Source organism: Benincasa hispida, chromosome 9 (genome assembly GCF_027475165.1).
Source record: "Benincasa hispida cultivar pf3 chromosome 9, pf3_genome.v1.1, whole genome shotgun sequence".
NCBI classification, from domain to species: Eukaryota; Viridiplantae; Streptophyta; class Magnoliopsida; order Cucurbitales; family Cucurbitaceae; genus Benincasa; species Benincasa hispida.
The window spans coordinates 89,025,531-89,039,830 of NC_143486.1; the positions used below are offsets into that span (position 1 = coordinate 89,025,531).

General features: G+C 38.0%; 2 protein-coding genes across 2 annotated transcripts; one reads left to right on the top strand and one right to left on the bottom strand.

The window, feature by feature from the left end:
- Positions 1-618: 618 nt before the first annotated feature.
- Positions 619-1,224, bottom strand: LOC150034165 (uncharacterized). Its single transcript, XM_090317254.1, has one exon. The coding sequence runs from the start codon at positions 1,222-1,224 to the stop codon at positions 619-621; it is 606 nt and encodes a 201-aa protein (XP_090173380.1).
- Positions 1,225-12,643: 11,419 nt separating this feature from the next.
- Positions 12,644-14,076, top strand: LOC150034166 (zinc finger BED domain-containing protein RICESLEEPER 2-like). The gene is made up of 3 exons (XM_090317255.1): positions 12,644-13,539; positions 13,646-13,803; positions 14,063-14,076. Exons 1-3 carry the CDS (start codon positions 12,644-12,646, stop codon positions 14,074-14,076), a joined length of 1,068 nt encoding a protein of 355 aa, XP_090173381.1.
- Positions 14,077-14,300: the final 224 nt, after the last annotated feature.

A 14,300-nucleotide genomic window follows, 5' to 3' on the forward strand; every position in this document is an offset into this window, starting at 1 on the left:
TCCTCTCTCCTACCTCATCCCAACACATAGGGGACCTGCAACTCTTCCCATATAGGGCCTCAAAAGGTGACATCCCAATAGTGGACTGGTAACTATTATTGTACGCAAACTTCATTAAGTGCAAATGAGCATCCCAGCTTCCGGAAAACTCTATGGCACAGGCACGCAACATGTCTTCCAATATCTGATTCAATCTCTCTGTCTGCCCATCAGTCTGAGGGTGAAATGTTGTACTGAAGTTTAATCGGGTCCCCAATGCCGCTTGGAGACTCTTCCAGAAGTTAGACGTAAAACGAGGGTCTCTGTCCGACACAATGGACACGGGTACTCCATGCAATCTTACCACTTCCTTCATGTATATTTGTGCCCACTTATTCACTGAAAAGGTGGAGTTTCCAGGTATGAAATGTGCTAGCTTTGTAAGTCTGTCTACAACGACCCATATCACAGTGAAACCTTTAACTGTCCGAGGCAACCCCACGATGAAGTCCATAGACACATGCTCCCACTTCCATTCTGGTACATTTAATGGTTGTAACAAGCCTGCTAGCCTCTGCCTCAGGGCTTTCACGTGCTGGCACACTAAACACTTACTGACGAACTCTGCAACCTCTCTTTTCATATCATTCCACGATCCTGGTACATCTTGGTGCTGCCGGGGTGGATCGAGAATAGAGAACTATGAGCCTCTAACAACAGCTCCTCCTTAATGTCACTAACCGCCTGCACGTACAGACGCCCCTGATAAAGAAGGCCACCTTCTGCTGACATAAAGAATTCGCTATCCTGGCCTGACTCCACTCTACGAACTCTCTCCTCCAAATAAGGGTCGTCTCGCTGCGCATCAATAATCTTCTGCCTTAGGCTTGGTTGCACCAACAACTGTGCTAACTGTGCCGCAACCTCCCCCACGACTACTGCAATCTCTGCCTTCTCCAGTTCTCTGCATAGGTGAGTCTGTCCGGTGATGAGAGCTATGGAATGCGCCACCTTTCTGCTTAAAGCATCTGCCACTACGTTTTCTTTCCTCGGGTGGTACAAAATTTCACCGTCATAATCCTTTACTAGTTCCAACCACCTCCTTTGCCTCATGTTTAGCTCCTTCTGAGTGAAAAAGTACTTCAAACTCTTGTGGTCAGTGAAGATCTGTATCTTTTCCCCATACAAGTAATGTCTCCAGATCTTGAGAGCAAAAACCACAGCTGCTAATTCTAAGTCATGCATGGGATAATTCTATTCGTGCTTCTTCAGCTGACGTGAAGCGTAAGCAACTACTCTACCCTACTGCATCAATAAGCATCCCAACCCCTTCTTGGATGCATCACTGAAAATGACGAAACCATTTGATCCGTCCGGTACTTTGAGAATTGGGGCTGAAACCAGCCTCTGCTTGAGGTCCTGGAAACTGCTTTCACAAGTCTCATTCCAAATAAATGCTGCCCCCTTCCAGGTCAGTTGAGTTAATGGGGCGGCTATACGAGAGAAATTCACATTTAGAAAACTTAGCATATAGCTTATTGGCCCTCAATGTCTCTAAAACTCTCCGCAAATGCTCCCCATGCTCGGCCTCTGTCTTGGAATAAATCAAAATATCATCAATAAAAACAATCACGAAGGTGTCGAGGAATTCCCTGAACACCCTATTCATCAGATCCATAAACTGCTGGTGCATTCGTTAGGCCGAATGACATCACTATGAACTCATAATGTCCATACCTCGAACGGAAGGCTGTCTTGGGTATGTCACTGTCCTTTATCCTCAGCTGGTGGTACCCTGACCGGAGGTCAATCTTAGAGAATACCGTGGCTCCCTATAACTGATCAAACAAATCATCAATCCTGGGAAGGGGATATTTGTTCTTGACGGTCACCTTGTTCAGCTCTTTGTAGTCGATGCACAGACGTAACGATCCATCCTTTTTTTTTCACAAACAAAACGAATGCACCCTATGGCGGCACGTTAGGGTGAATGAAACCCTTGTCCAACAACTCTTGCAATTGGACCTTCAGTTCCTTCAACTCTGCCGGGGCCATCCTGTACGGGGCCCTCGAAATGGGGGTTGTGCCTGGCACCAAATCAATGGCAAAATTTATCTCCCACTGCGGGGGAAATCCGGGAAGGTCTTCTGGAAACACATCTGGAAAATCCCCCACTATTGGCTCTGAAGTCAAGGTAACTTCGTTCTCTCTGGTATCTACCATACTGGCCATAAAGCCCCAGGTTCCTTGGTTTTATAGCCTACTGGCCTTCAATGTGGATATCATCTTGGGTAGGACTACGATTCCAACCCCTTTAAACTTAAAACAGGCTCCTGTAGAAGGCTTAAAGATAACCTCCTTACGAGAGTAATCTATGCTGGCATGGTTAACAGCTAACCAATCCATGCCTAATATAACATCAAAATCGCGCATATCTAATATTATCAGGGTTACATCTAATGTGTGGTTGGCTACCTCTACCTGACATGCCTTTATCTTTTCTGAAGCTAACATGATCTCTCCCGAGGGAGTGGAAATAGACAATGCAAATGGAAACGGTTCTGAGTCTAACATGGCGTGTCTCACAAACATAGCAGATATAAACGAGTGCGAAGAACCAGAGTCAAATAAAACAAAAGCATGGTGTCCCAAAATGGGAAGTGTACCTGTCACCATGGTGCCTGACTTCTCGGCCTCACGCCGAGTGGTAGAAAATACCTTTCTCTGTTGTTGCTGGCGGTTCGGCCTCCCTGGAACGATCCTACGGGCTGGCTCCTATGCTCAGGAGCATTCTTCCTTGGACATTTGTCTGCCATATGTCCCTTCTGGCCACAATGGAAACAATTCCCAAAGCCGACTAAACAACGTCCCCAGTGTTGCTTACCGTAAGTGGTGCATATCGGTCTATCCTCCTTGCCATTCCCAGCCTGGGTACTCTGTTGTCCCCACTGACGTGGAGCATGCACTATGTTCTGACCCCTCTGTTGATGTTCAAGAGTCCTGTGCTCAGTCTTCCTTTTCTGCCCTGCGGAGGTCCCAATCTCGAGTGACCTTCTATATTCCTCTCCCCCCTGGGAGTCAGCATCAATCCTTACAGCGGCTCGCAGTGCCGCGGCATAAGTCTTAAGATCCAAGGCATGCACCATCCCTCGCAACCCACTCCTCAGGCCCTAAATGAATCTCTCGGTCCTCGCTGCCTCGATGGCCACTAGCTCAGGAGCAAAGTGAGACAGCTTATCAAATTCTTGCTCGTACTCTCCACTGACATAACGCCCTGCTTCAGGTTCAAGAATTCTGCCTGCTTATTGTATCGAGTGTTGGCCAAAAAGTACTTCTCATAAAAACATTCCTTAAACTGTTCCCAGGTTACAAGGTCACCTCCAATATCGATCATCTTTTTTGCCGAACGCCACCAGATTGTCGCGTTACCAGTCAGCATGAAGACTGCGCATTGTAGTTTGTGCTCTTCCGGGCACCTCATAAAATGGAAAATTGTCTCAATGGAAGACAACCACAGTTCTGCCTTGGTGGGGTCTCCTAACGATCCATCAAAGGGGCGAGGGTCATACTTCTAGAAATCCCTTAAATGTTTGGCCTCAAGAGACAGGCTCTGTGTGTCCTTGTCCTGCGGACGGTTTTGACGTAACGGCTCGGGTGGCACTAGTTCCTCCTGAGCCTGAGTCTGGGTAGGCTGTCCTGCCATCGTGCTACGGATCAGTTCCTGCTTGACATCCATTTGCCATATCTCATTGTTGTTGGAAGGTACCAATGTACAGCGGAAGAAACCAAGATCCATAAGCACTTTAATTCATTAATTTTTGCAGAAAAGAAAACATGCTTCAACAGAAAAAATGGGTTTCATGACATATCTTTGAAGAACTTCCTCTAAACTTTGATTCAGCTGCAAATCTCCACAGAATCTTGTTGTATACCACCCCAAGATCTTCCCTACTATCCTCTTGGAGCTCACGATTGAGTAGTGAGACTCAAAATGAGCTGGAATTAAGGGAATTTGGAGAAGCTCACAGCAGCAACCATGGAGAAGAACACCCTTCTTCTCTCAACTTTTTTTTTTTTTTTTCAGAATTTCATTCGGTTGCCTTTAGCCAAAACACTCCAAAATCTTTTATATATTGTAGACATTCATGCAAAGAAGCTTGCTGCATCACTTCATGCTTGGAGTTAATGAAGAGTTAAAGTGGGTTGTTGGTGAGCTAGTTCATGGAGTAAATGGAAAATCAATTTTTCCAACTTTGTATTTTTTCTTTTCTTTTTTTTTTCTATTTTATCAAAATTGATGTCAAAAATCAATTTTATTTAATAAAACTAAAAATATTATTAATTTTACAAAATTAATTTCATAAATTAATTTTCTTTAATAAAATTAATAAATAATTATTTAAACAATTTAAATAATTCTAATTAATTTAATATACAATATTAAATTAATTTTTAACAAAATTCCATCTTCAAATATTTAAATCATATTTAAATATTATTTCTCCAAATTCATTTAATTCTAATTTGAACACTTCAAATTAACTTATCATGCTATTCTAGAGCTTATCCATTTACGAGCTAGTAGGGGACCTCGCGGACCTACAGATCATAGGCTCCAATGATCCGACATTAGTCGGCTAAACTCATTAGACCGATCTAACCCCTATTTGTTAATTAATGGGTGATTCCACTAAAGCCTACACCTGAACTCCTTTTGTTGTAGATATATTATGTTCACTCGATATAACCATGATTAGTAAGTTAACCCTTCACAGGTTGCTCGTAATAACGTCTGGGTCGAATCTCTATTTTACCCCCGAAATTACCTCTTATTCCTTAAGTTCCATTGATTCCCCAATGAACAATTTATTTATGATCCAATCAACAAATCGAATCCCTCTCAGGCCAATGAGAGGGTGAGGCCTCTTGTTCAAGACCCAGAATCAACACTTGAAGGGAACAACCTTTCTACTAACCCTAATCGGGTAGGAGTGAATTCCCTCTTGCACCCTATGTTCCCAGCTATTCATCCAGTCTTATCCCCAAAATGGTAAGCTTATTGAGCAGAGGCAATTGGTCTACTCTCACCGTTTGCAGATCAAAAGATAATCCCAAACAAACAGGAGTTCATAGTTAGCTCAGGATTAAGATTAAGTTACCTAGGTCATCACTCTGAAATAGTTAGTCTTAAATAGTAAACAACGTTATAAAGTAAGAGTGACATGTTTCGTGGTCCGATCTTGCACAAAACTCATTTGCACAGGACACCACCACTCCTCATGTCTTAACATGCACGAATTAGGATCACTTCGTATGTAGCACTTTACAACTCCTTGTAACAACTACAGAGTAGGCTGCATTCAATAGTGTTAGTAGAATAAGGTACCCAACCTTATTCATATACTATAGATCATTTTGACTATTTACTCGAACCTAATCTATTTGTATGTCTCCACTAAAGTTCAAGTACTCATATAATAGTTAAGGGACTTAGGTTTATTGGATTTCTAAAAAAAAAAATATATTCAACAATAAATTTATTGAATTCTCAGAATAAGTTCTAATGTTTACAAAACCACGAGTTTTAGGACATAAAACCCAACAATTGTCATAGTATGTGGCAATGGCAAGAATTATTCTTATTGATTTGATCATGGCAACAAAAGGAAAAAAATTCTTCATAATCAACTTCTTCTCTTTGGGTAAAACCCTTTGCCACGAGTCTGGCTTTATAGGTCTGTACCTTGCCAGTTTCGTCTCATTTTCACTTGTAGATCCACTTACAACCTATAGGTGTAACACCGTGTGGTTGATCTACAAGTTCCCAAACTGAGTTGAAGTACATAGACTCCATTTCATCGTCCATGGCTTTTATCCATTGTTCCCTGTCGACATCTTCCATTGCTTTCTTAAAGGTTAATGAATCCTCTAAACCATCATCTTTTATGATGTTTTGAGTTTCTGCCAAACCCATGTAACATTCAGGTTGTTGAATAATCCTCCCACTACGACCAGGCATTCCTAACTCTTGGGATGGACGTGACGGGACAACAACTATTGTTGATAGACCAGCTTGATCAACAACTCTTGTTGATCTTTCTGTAGTATCTTTAAAAAGTTCTTACAATATTAGTTTACTGCGAGGTAAATGATTTTTAATACGATCCTCTTTCAAGAATGTTGCATTTGTCAATACAACCACTTTATCTTCTTGGGGATCATAAAAGTATCCTCCTTTTGTTTCAATGGGATATCCTACAAATAGGCATAATTTCGAACGTGTTTCCAATTTCTTAGGATTCTGTACCAACACGTGTGTTGGACAACCCTAGATACGGAAATGACGTAAACTTTCTTTGCGCCCTTTCCACAATTCATATGGTGTTTCTGAAACATTTTTGGACAAAACAATGTTCATAATATAAACTGCAATCTATACTGCATACCCTCAAAAGGATTTAGGTAATTAAGCATAACTCATCATAGACCAAACCATGTCCAACAAGATTCGATTTCTCCTTTCTGCAACATTGTTTTGTTGTGGTGTTCCAGGTGCTGTGAGTTGGGATTGAATTCCATGATCTACTAGATAGTTCTAGAATTTCAAATCCATATACTCACCACCTTGATCAGATCGAAGTGTTTTAATTCTTTTACTTAACTGATTTTCAGTCTCAACCTTAAATTCTTTGAACTTTTCAAGAGTTTCAGACTTGTGACTGATTAAGTAAATATAGCCATATCGAGAGTAATCTTCAATAAAACTGATGAAGTACTGATATCCTCCTCGAGCTTTAACATTCATCAGACCACAAACATCTGAATGTATAAGTTCAAGAGGTTCTTTGGCACGAAGACCTTTGTCAAAAAAAGATCTTTTCGTCATTTTTCCCTAAAGACAAGATTCACATGGAGGTAGGGAACTGTCTTCTAACTAATTTAGATGACCGTGTTTTACCAATCTCTCAATCCTATTGAGATTAATGTGACCAAGCCTGAGGTGCCAAAGATAGGTGTTAGGAGAAATTTTCCGCTTTTTATTATGAGTTCAGCCGTTTTAAACATCTCTATATTTAAAATGGCTTTTGCTTCAATTGGTTGTAATATGTATAAGTTATTTTCAAGTCTAGCAAAACAAATATGAACACCTCTTGAATAAACAAACACTTCATTTCATTCAAAAGATACATTGTACATATTCTCTAAAAGACGGGAAATGGAGATCAGATTTCTTTTCATCTTAGATACAAAGAACACATTCTTGAGCAAGATAAATGAATATCCAAAAAAACAACTTCACATCTCCCACTGCTTCAGCTGAAATGACTTCACCTATTCCCACCTTGAAAGTCATCTCATATTCAGAAAGTCTTCTCCAAGAACTAGTTTCTTGTAGAAAAGTACAAACATGATTAGTGGCGCCTGAATCCAATATCCAGGTTAAGTGAGAATTTTCCACTATACATGTTTCAACAACTAATAAATCGTATTTACCTTGTTTAGTCTTTTCTACTTTCTTTTTAGCAAGATATTTTGGGCAATTTCATTTCCAATGCCCAACCTCTCCACAATGGAAACATTTTCCCTTGGGAGTTCTGTTTTTGTTTTTTTTTCGCAGTGGTTTTCTTTTTTCCTTTTCCTTTCTTCTTCATTTGTACGGTTTTATCCTTAGAAGAAGAAGGACCAGCTTTCTTATCACCAACAGTTTTCGTACCAGACGTGGACTCCTTGTAAAACTTTTTCGATTTTGAAATAATATTTATTTCTTTTTCCTTCAGTTTCATCATAGATTGATAAGTTGCAATTCATTCAACAGCGTTGTTAAGTTATAAGTGATTTTGTTCACGACAGCATTTGTCCTGAACGACAGATAGCTCTTAGGAAGAGATTCCAGTATCATGCTCACTTGACTTGTCTCGTCTATCATAGCCCCATGAGCCTCTACAATGTTAAAATGGACCATCATGTCGAGAACTGTTCTCTTAAGTTGGTCCCATATTTCATACGTGTCACATACACATATTTGATGACTTCATGTCTAACAGACAATGACAGTTGCCCGAACATCTCCTGTAATGATGCCATAATCTCACGAACTGTGGGTATGACCTCATGTTTCTTGTTGAGTACATCAAATATACTCGCCAAGAAATGGGCCCGGGCTTTCTCGTTCGTCCTCACCCACCTATCATAGACATCCCAAACATTTTAGGTAGCCTTTGAACTGGGAACTGGAGGAAACTCCTCCGTCAACACAAACCTCAAATGTCTACTACTAATATTGTATTGATATTTGACTTCTAATCGAATAACCCTCTCCATTAAATTTTTCAGAAGCAAGCAATTGTATGATTGAGTTCGACATTGCTGAAACATTTTAAACAAACTCTTTTAAATATGCATCTAAATCCATTTTAGCTAATAAAGTACCCAATAAATCTTTATTTATTTGCAACGATACTTAAGTGATTTAGAACAAGTACTACCGTGGGGCAGTCAAGAATTCCTTCACAAAAGCAAGATAGTTCTTGACCAAATATTATTATCTAGAATAACTCATATTCCAATAGTTCTTTTGGTTATCGTTTTTGGTCAAGATCTTTACTAACAATTAGTAATTTTTGTAAGCATGACCCGCCATTTTCAGATCTTATAAGACGGTATGAATATGCCTCTGAGATAGAAGACAATAGCCAAGACGAAACTATAAGACCCTACTAATTTTACTGAAGCCTGGGTTGTTCCGAATCCTATGTTACAACCCTCCGTAGGGATCGTCGCGGTTAACAACTAGCTAGTGCTGCATAAAAACGACAGCAGGAAAAACATAGGAATCTCACAGTTCAAACTAATGGAGGAGACCGTAGGACAATGTTCACATTTCCTTCACCCACTTACTATGAACCACCTTCCTCATTCACCTTGTTATTGACCCATGCAAACACTTTCTGTATGGAGTAGTCGAGATAAAATCGATATGAGGCCGAGCATGGATCTCACGGTATGAACTCTTGAGGACGTGAGAGCTAATAACTATATATCAAATATATTGTTAATCTCCCACTGAAGTGTTCTAAATGTTTGGGTAATTTACTTAGGCATGATGGCTAATTTCATACAACCTAAGTTTAAGTGGTTTATCCAAATATAACTTTTATAATTTGATTTAACCTACAATTTCTAGGTGATAAACCATTTTATTACCTCACATCGCTCACGCAAGCTCATAAAATTAGTTAACAACTCTCAATAGTTTGGTTATAATCCCCAGGTAGGAGATGTTCCGTAAACCGTCAACTTAAGTACCCCCAGCCTTAGACAGGTTTATGAACCGATATGAGTTTGTAACCGTATTTTATAAGATAACAATCTATTTTAATGTTTAAAATTAGTTGTTAACCTAAGTGAGCATGCAACTGTTCTTTGTTATAGATTTTAAACGTCTAACCAATTTTATAACAACTTATAAAATTTAGACATGCTTAACATCCACAACATTCAACAAAGGTATCTAATATAACCATTATATTAAACACAATCCTAACATGCATACTATATATTATAAAAATTATAACATACTTTCAATGCATGTAACATGCTTTCTATTGTGGGGTTTTAAATCTACATGGCATATTGTATGCATATACATGAATTATTTAATTATTACATACATCTCATGCATAAACAATTAAATACTAACTGTTATAGTTTTCGTTTGGGCATAAGCAAGCAAACAAATGCCTAACTATTACAAACGGCTTCAAAGCTGTCTTTGAATCGCTCGAACTGCTCCAAATCGAACCCAAGCATGTTGAACCGAGCTAGATGAGTTTGAACCGGACCAGCTAAAACCCTTTGAGGCTGAACCAGATTGAACCTTGAGAAACCGATCGAATCAGCTGCTCTCGGTCCAACCTCAAAGTGTTGCTAAGGCCGATCGTGTAGCACTGAAGGTGATCGTCTAGTGTCATCGCCTTAGGTTGAGAGGAGGTACACAATCACTTAGTGTTTTGCCGAAGCTAAACGATCGCTTAGCTCTATCATATAGGACTACACGATCGCTTAGTTCCTTCTCCTTGATATCGCTTAGCTCCATCACATAGAACTAATGATCGTTTAACTCCATCGCCCAGCGCTTTCATGTCATCGCTTAGTATCCATCACAACTAAATGATCGCTTAGCTCTATCGTATAGAACATCATCGCGTTGCTTAGCATTTATCTACACGATCGCTTAGCTCCGTATCTAAACGATCGCTCAGTGCTATCGCGTAGCACTTCATCGCATCGCTCAACGTGCGTCATAGCTAAACGATCGTATAGTGCAATCGTTTAGCAAATTTAATGTATCGTTTAGTTCCCACGCCAGAGCTAAACGATCGCGTAGTGCTATCATATAGCAAATAAACGCATCGCTTAGCTCCTGCAGGTACACGATCTCTTAGCGTTCAACATCACAACGACCAATGCCCATTACTAAACGATTGTCTAGCTTTTCTTCACATCGTGTAACATCTGGAACTAAACGATCGCTTAGCAACTGAACCTCAGCAACAAATTTGAGCAGAAGCTGAAAAAACTGGAACAACAGCTCGACCTCCTTCATTTGTTTCTTGAATTACATCTTAATTTCAACTCTAATGACTCCAAATAAATTACAGACTCTTGCTAACACATAAAAGTTCTTCAAAAAAGAGCCAATTACAAATTTAATTGAGAAATTAAAGAGAATTAAGATGCCAAAACTCAGAAAATCATACCAGTGCATCAATTTCATATATCTCATGAAAAACACCCACCACACCAAAATTAAACCGAATTGAATGCTTAAAAGATGCTTTGATACCAATTGAAAGAGTTAAATAATATGCAGTAGAAGTATCAAGGATCCATAAGCATTCAAATTCACTAATTTTGGTAGAAACTAAAATATGCTTTTCTAAAAAGAGCGTTTTAAGATCATACCTTTGAAGAACTCTCCAAGAACTTGATTGTACATCAATAGTCTTCACAAAATATCACCATGAACCACCTCAAGGTCTTCCCCACTATCCTCTTGAAGCTTTAGACAGAGTTGTGGGACTCAAGAACAATTTGCATAGATATAGAATAGTGAAGAACACACAGCAGCCCAAAAAGAAGAACTCTTTCTTCTCTCAGAGATTTTTTCTCAAAATTTATGCATTAGTTCTTCTTAAATGACTCCAAACTTCTTTATTTATTGCAGATGAACATGCAAACAAGTGAATTGCATGACTTGCAGCTCATGCTTGGAGTATTAATGGAGAGAAGAAGATGGGGTTTGTGTGAGCATAATGAAGATGATAATGGAAATACAACATTTTCCATTTTTGTATGGCATGCAAAAACCATTTTTCATTTTTCTTTTAAAATCACAAAATGATTTCAAAACCATTTTGATTGATGAAATTGAAAAATGATTTTCAAAAATTAATTTAATATCTAATATTAAATTAATTTTTGTACAATAATCATCTTCATATATTTAAATCATATTTAAATATATATTCTCATGTTCCGTTTAATTTGAATGTTTCAAATTAATTTCTCAAGCTACTCTAAAGCTTATCCATTTACGAGCTAGTAGGGGGACCACACGGACCTACAGATCATGGGCTCCAACGAGTCGAGATTTATCGATTAAACTCATTAGTTCGATCTAACCCCCATTCGTTAACTAATGGGACACTCCACTATAGCCCATAGTTGAACTCCTCTCACTGTAGATATATTATGTCCACTTAGTAACCATAATCAGTAAGTCGATCCTTCACAGGTTGTTCGTAATCATAGCTAGGTCAAAAATACCGTTTTATCCCTGTGAATACATCTTGTTCCTTAAGTTCCTACTGATCCTCTAATGAATAATTCTGATTCATAATCTCTATGAATCAAATCCTTTCTCTATCATGAGAAGGTGGGGCCCCGATTGTTTAAGACTTGGAATTAGTACTTAAGAGAACAACTTACCTGCTAACTCTAAATAGGGTAGGAGTGAATTCCATCTTGCAAGGCTATGTCCCCAGTTATTCATCACGTCTTATCCCCAAAATGGTAAGCTTATTGAGCAGTGTTATTGGACTACTCTCACTGTTTGCAGATCAAAGGATAATCTCGAACAAACAGGAATTCATAGCTAGTTCAAGATTAAGATTGAGTTAACATATGTTATATGATAAATAAAATAGTCAGTTTTAACAGTAAACGGTCGTTATAAAGAAAAAGGACTATTTCAGTGGTCCTGTCTATATGTAAAATCATTGCATAGGATGCCCCCACTCACATGTCTCAACATGAACGATTTTTGGATCACATCGTTTGTAACACCTTACAACTTCTTGTAACAACTATAGAGTGGGCCGCGTCCAATAGTGTTACTAAGATGAGATACCCAATTTCATCCATATACTTATTAGACCATTTAAGCTATATACTGCAACTTGATCCTGTTTATATCACTACATAAAGTTACAACATTCAGACTACATGCAAGGATGCATTTATTGGATTTTCATAATAAGATGCAAAATCAACAAGTCATTATTATTGATAAAATAGAATGTTTAACATGAACTGCGAGTTCTAGGACATTCCCAACAGATCCCACATTATTCATGTTATTGTGAATGATGGACTGAAAGATATGCATGGTCCTATTACCAGTGTTCGTAATGCTATGAGATATGTTCGATCATCACCGAGGAGAATAGAAAATTTTAAATCTTGTGTGAAACAAGAAAAAATTTGGTGTAAGGCTCTTGTTTGTTTAGATGTGGCAACTAGGTGGAATTCTACTTATTTAATTCTTGAACATGCAATTAAGTTTGAAAGAGCTTTTAGAACTTTAGAGGAGGAGAAAGAGGGCTCAGATATTGTTGATTACTTCGAGGAAGATGACCGTGGAAATAAAAGATTGGGGCCCCCAAGTACATCTGATAGGTTGACTATAGGTGTGTTTATTAAGTTTTTAAAAAGGTTTTATGAAACCACCACAACGATAAGTAGATCTTCATATGTGACTTCTAATGTTGGTTGTAAGGAAATTAATAAAATTCAGTTTTCTTTAAACAAATGGAGCAACAATACCAATTCTATTCTAAGTATGATGGCTATGAATATGAAGACAAAGTTTGATAAGTATTGGGGTTCGCTTGAAAAAATGAATAAATTGATGTTTGTGGCTATGGTGATTGATCCTCGGTACAAGTTAAAATACTTGAATTATTGTCTTTCCAATGTTTATGACAGTGATGTGGTTAAGGATATGGTTGAGAGTGTGAAATTATATTTATATCGTCTATATGACTTTTACAAATCACATAACACTTCGCCTCAAGGTAGTCATAGTACTAATGATTCTCAACAATCAAAGACTGTCACTATAAATGAAGATGATCATGGGGTGGACGAAAAAATAGATGATCCGTGGATAACTTTTAAGAGATTGAGAAAAGAAGAAAGTTCATTGGAGGTGGAGAATGATTTTACTTCTTATTTGTCTGACAAGGTTATAGAAGATAAAGATGATTTTGAGATATTGTACTGGTGGAAAATGAATGGTTACAAATATCCCATTTTATCAAAAAATTGTTCGAGGTGTTTTGGCAGTTACAATATCTATAGTCACTTCTGAATCTTCGTTTAGTACTGGAGGGAGGATTCTTGTTTCCTTTCGAAGTTCTTTGACTCCAAAAACAGTGGAGGCCTTGATATGTACACAAAATTGGATTCGCAGCGGCTCAATGTTACTAGATCTCCATCCACAACTTGAAGAGTTAGAGGCTTGTGAAAATATTGAGTCAGGTAATTAAATGAATTTTTTATTGTACATATCTAACTTGTTTATTATACATATCTAACATGTATTATGCTCAAGTAATTAATATATTTAATTTTGCATGATTTGTTTTGTAGAGAGCCCATCATCCTCTGTTGTTTTGAAATAAGGAATTGGATTTGGAGCATAATGATGATTTTAATGGTAAGTTTTACTACCATAAGATCAAATATTATTATTACTTATAAATGATCCTCTTGGTTTAATGTATTTGTAATTTTCCAGGCATTGAGAAGTGAAAAGGCCAAAGATGAAGAAGAAAACTCACTCAAGTCATTCATCATGCCTCATGGTACTTTTGAATGATTATTATTGAACTTGAAATTTTATGTAATAGGCCAATAGTTATTATTAAACTTGGACTTTTTGTTTCTATTTTGAATGATTTTGAATGTAAACTTTGAATATTTTGAGTAGAGACTTTGAACTTGAATATTTGGATTGAATTATTTGAGTAAGTTTC

Coding starts and splice junctions, on each gene's coding strand:
- LOC150034165 (XM_090317254.1), bottom strand. CDS start 1,224: ATGCATGACTTAGAATTAGCAGCTGTGGTTTTTGCTCTCAAGATCTGG.
- LOC150034166 (XM_090317255.1), top strand. CDS start 12,644: ATGCATGGTCCTATTACCAGTGTTCGTAATGCTATGAGATATGTTCGA. Junction 13,540..13,645: donor AAAGATGATTTTGAGATATT/GTACTGGTGGAA, acceptor ATCTTCGTTTAG/TACTGGAGGGAGGATTCTTG.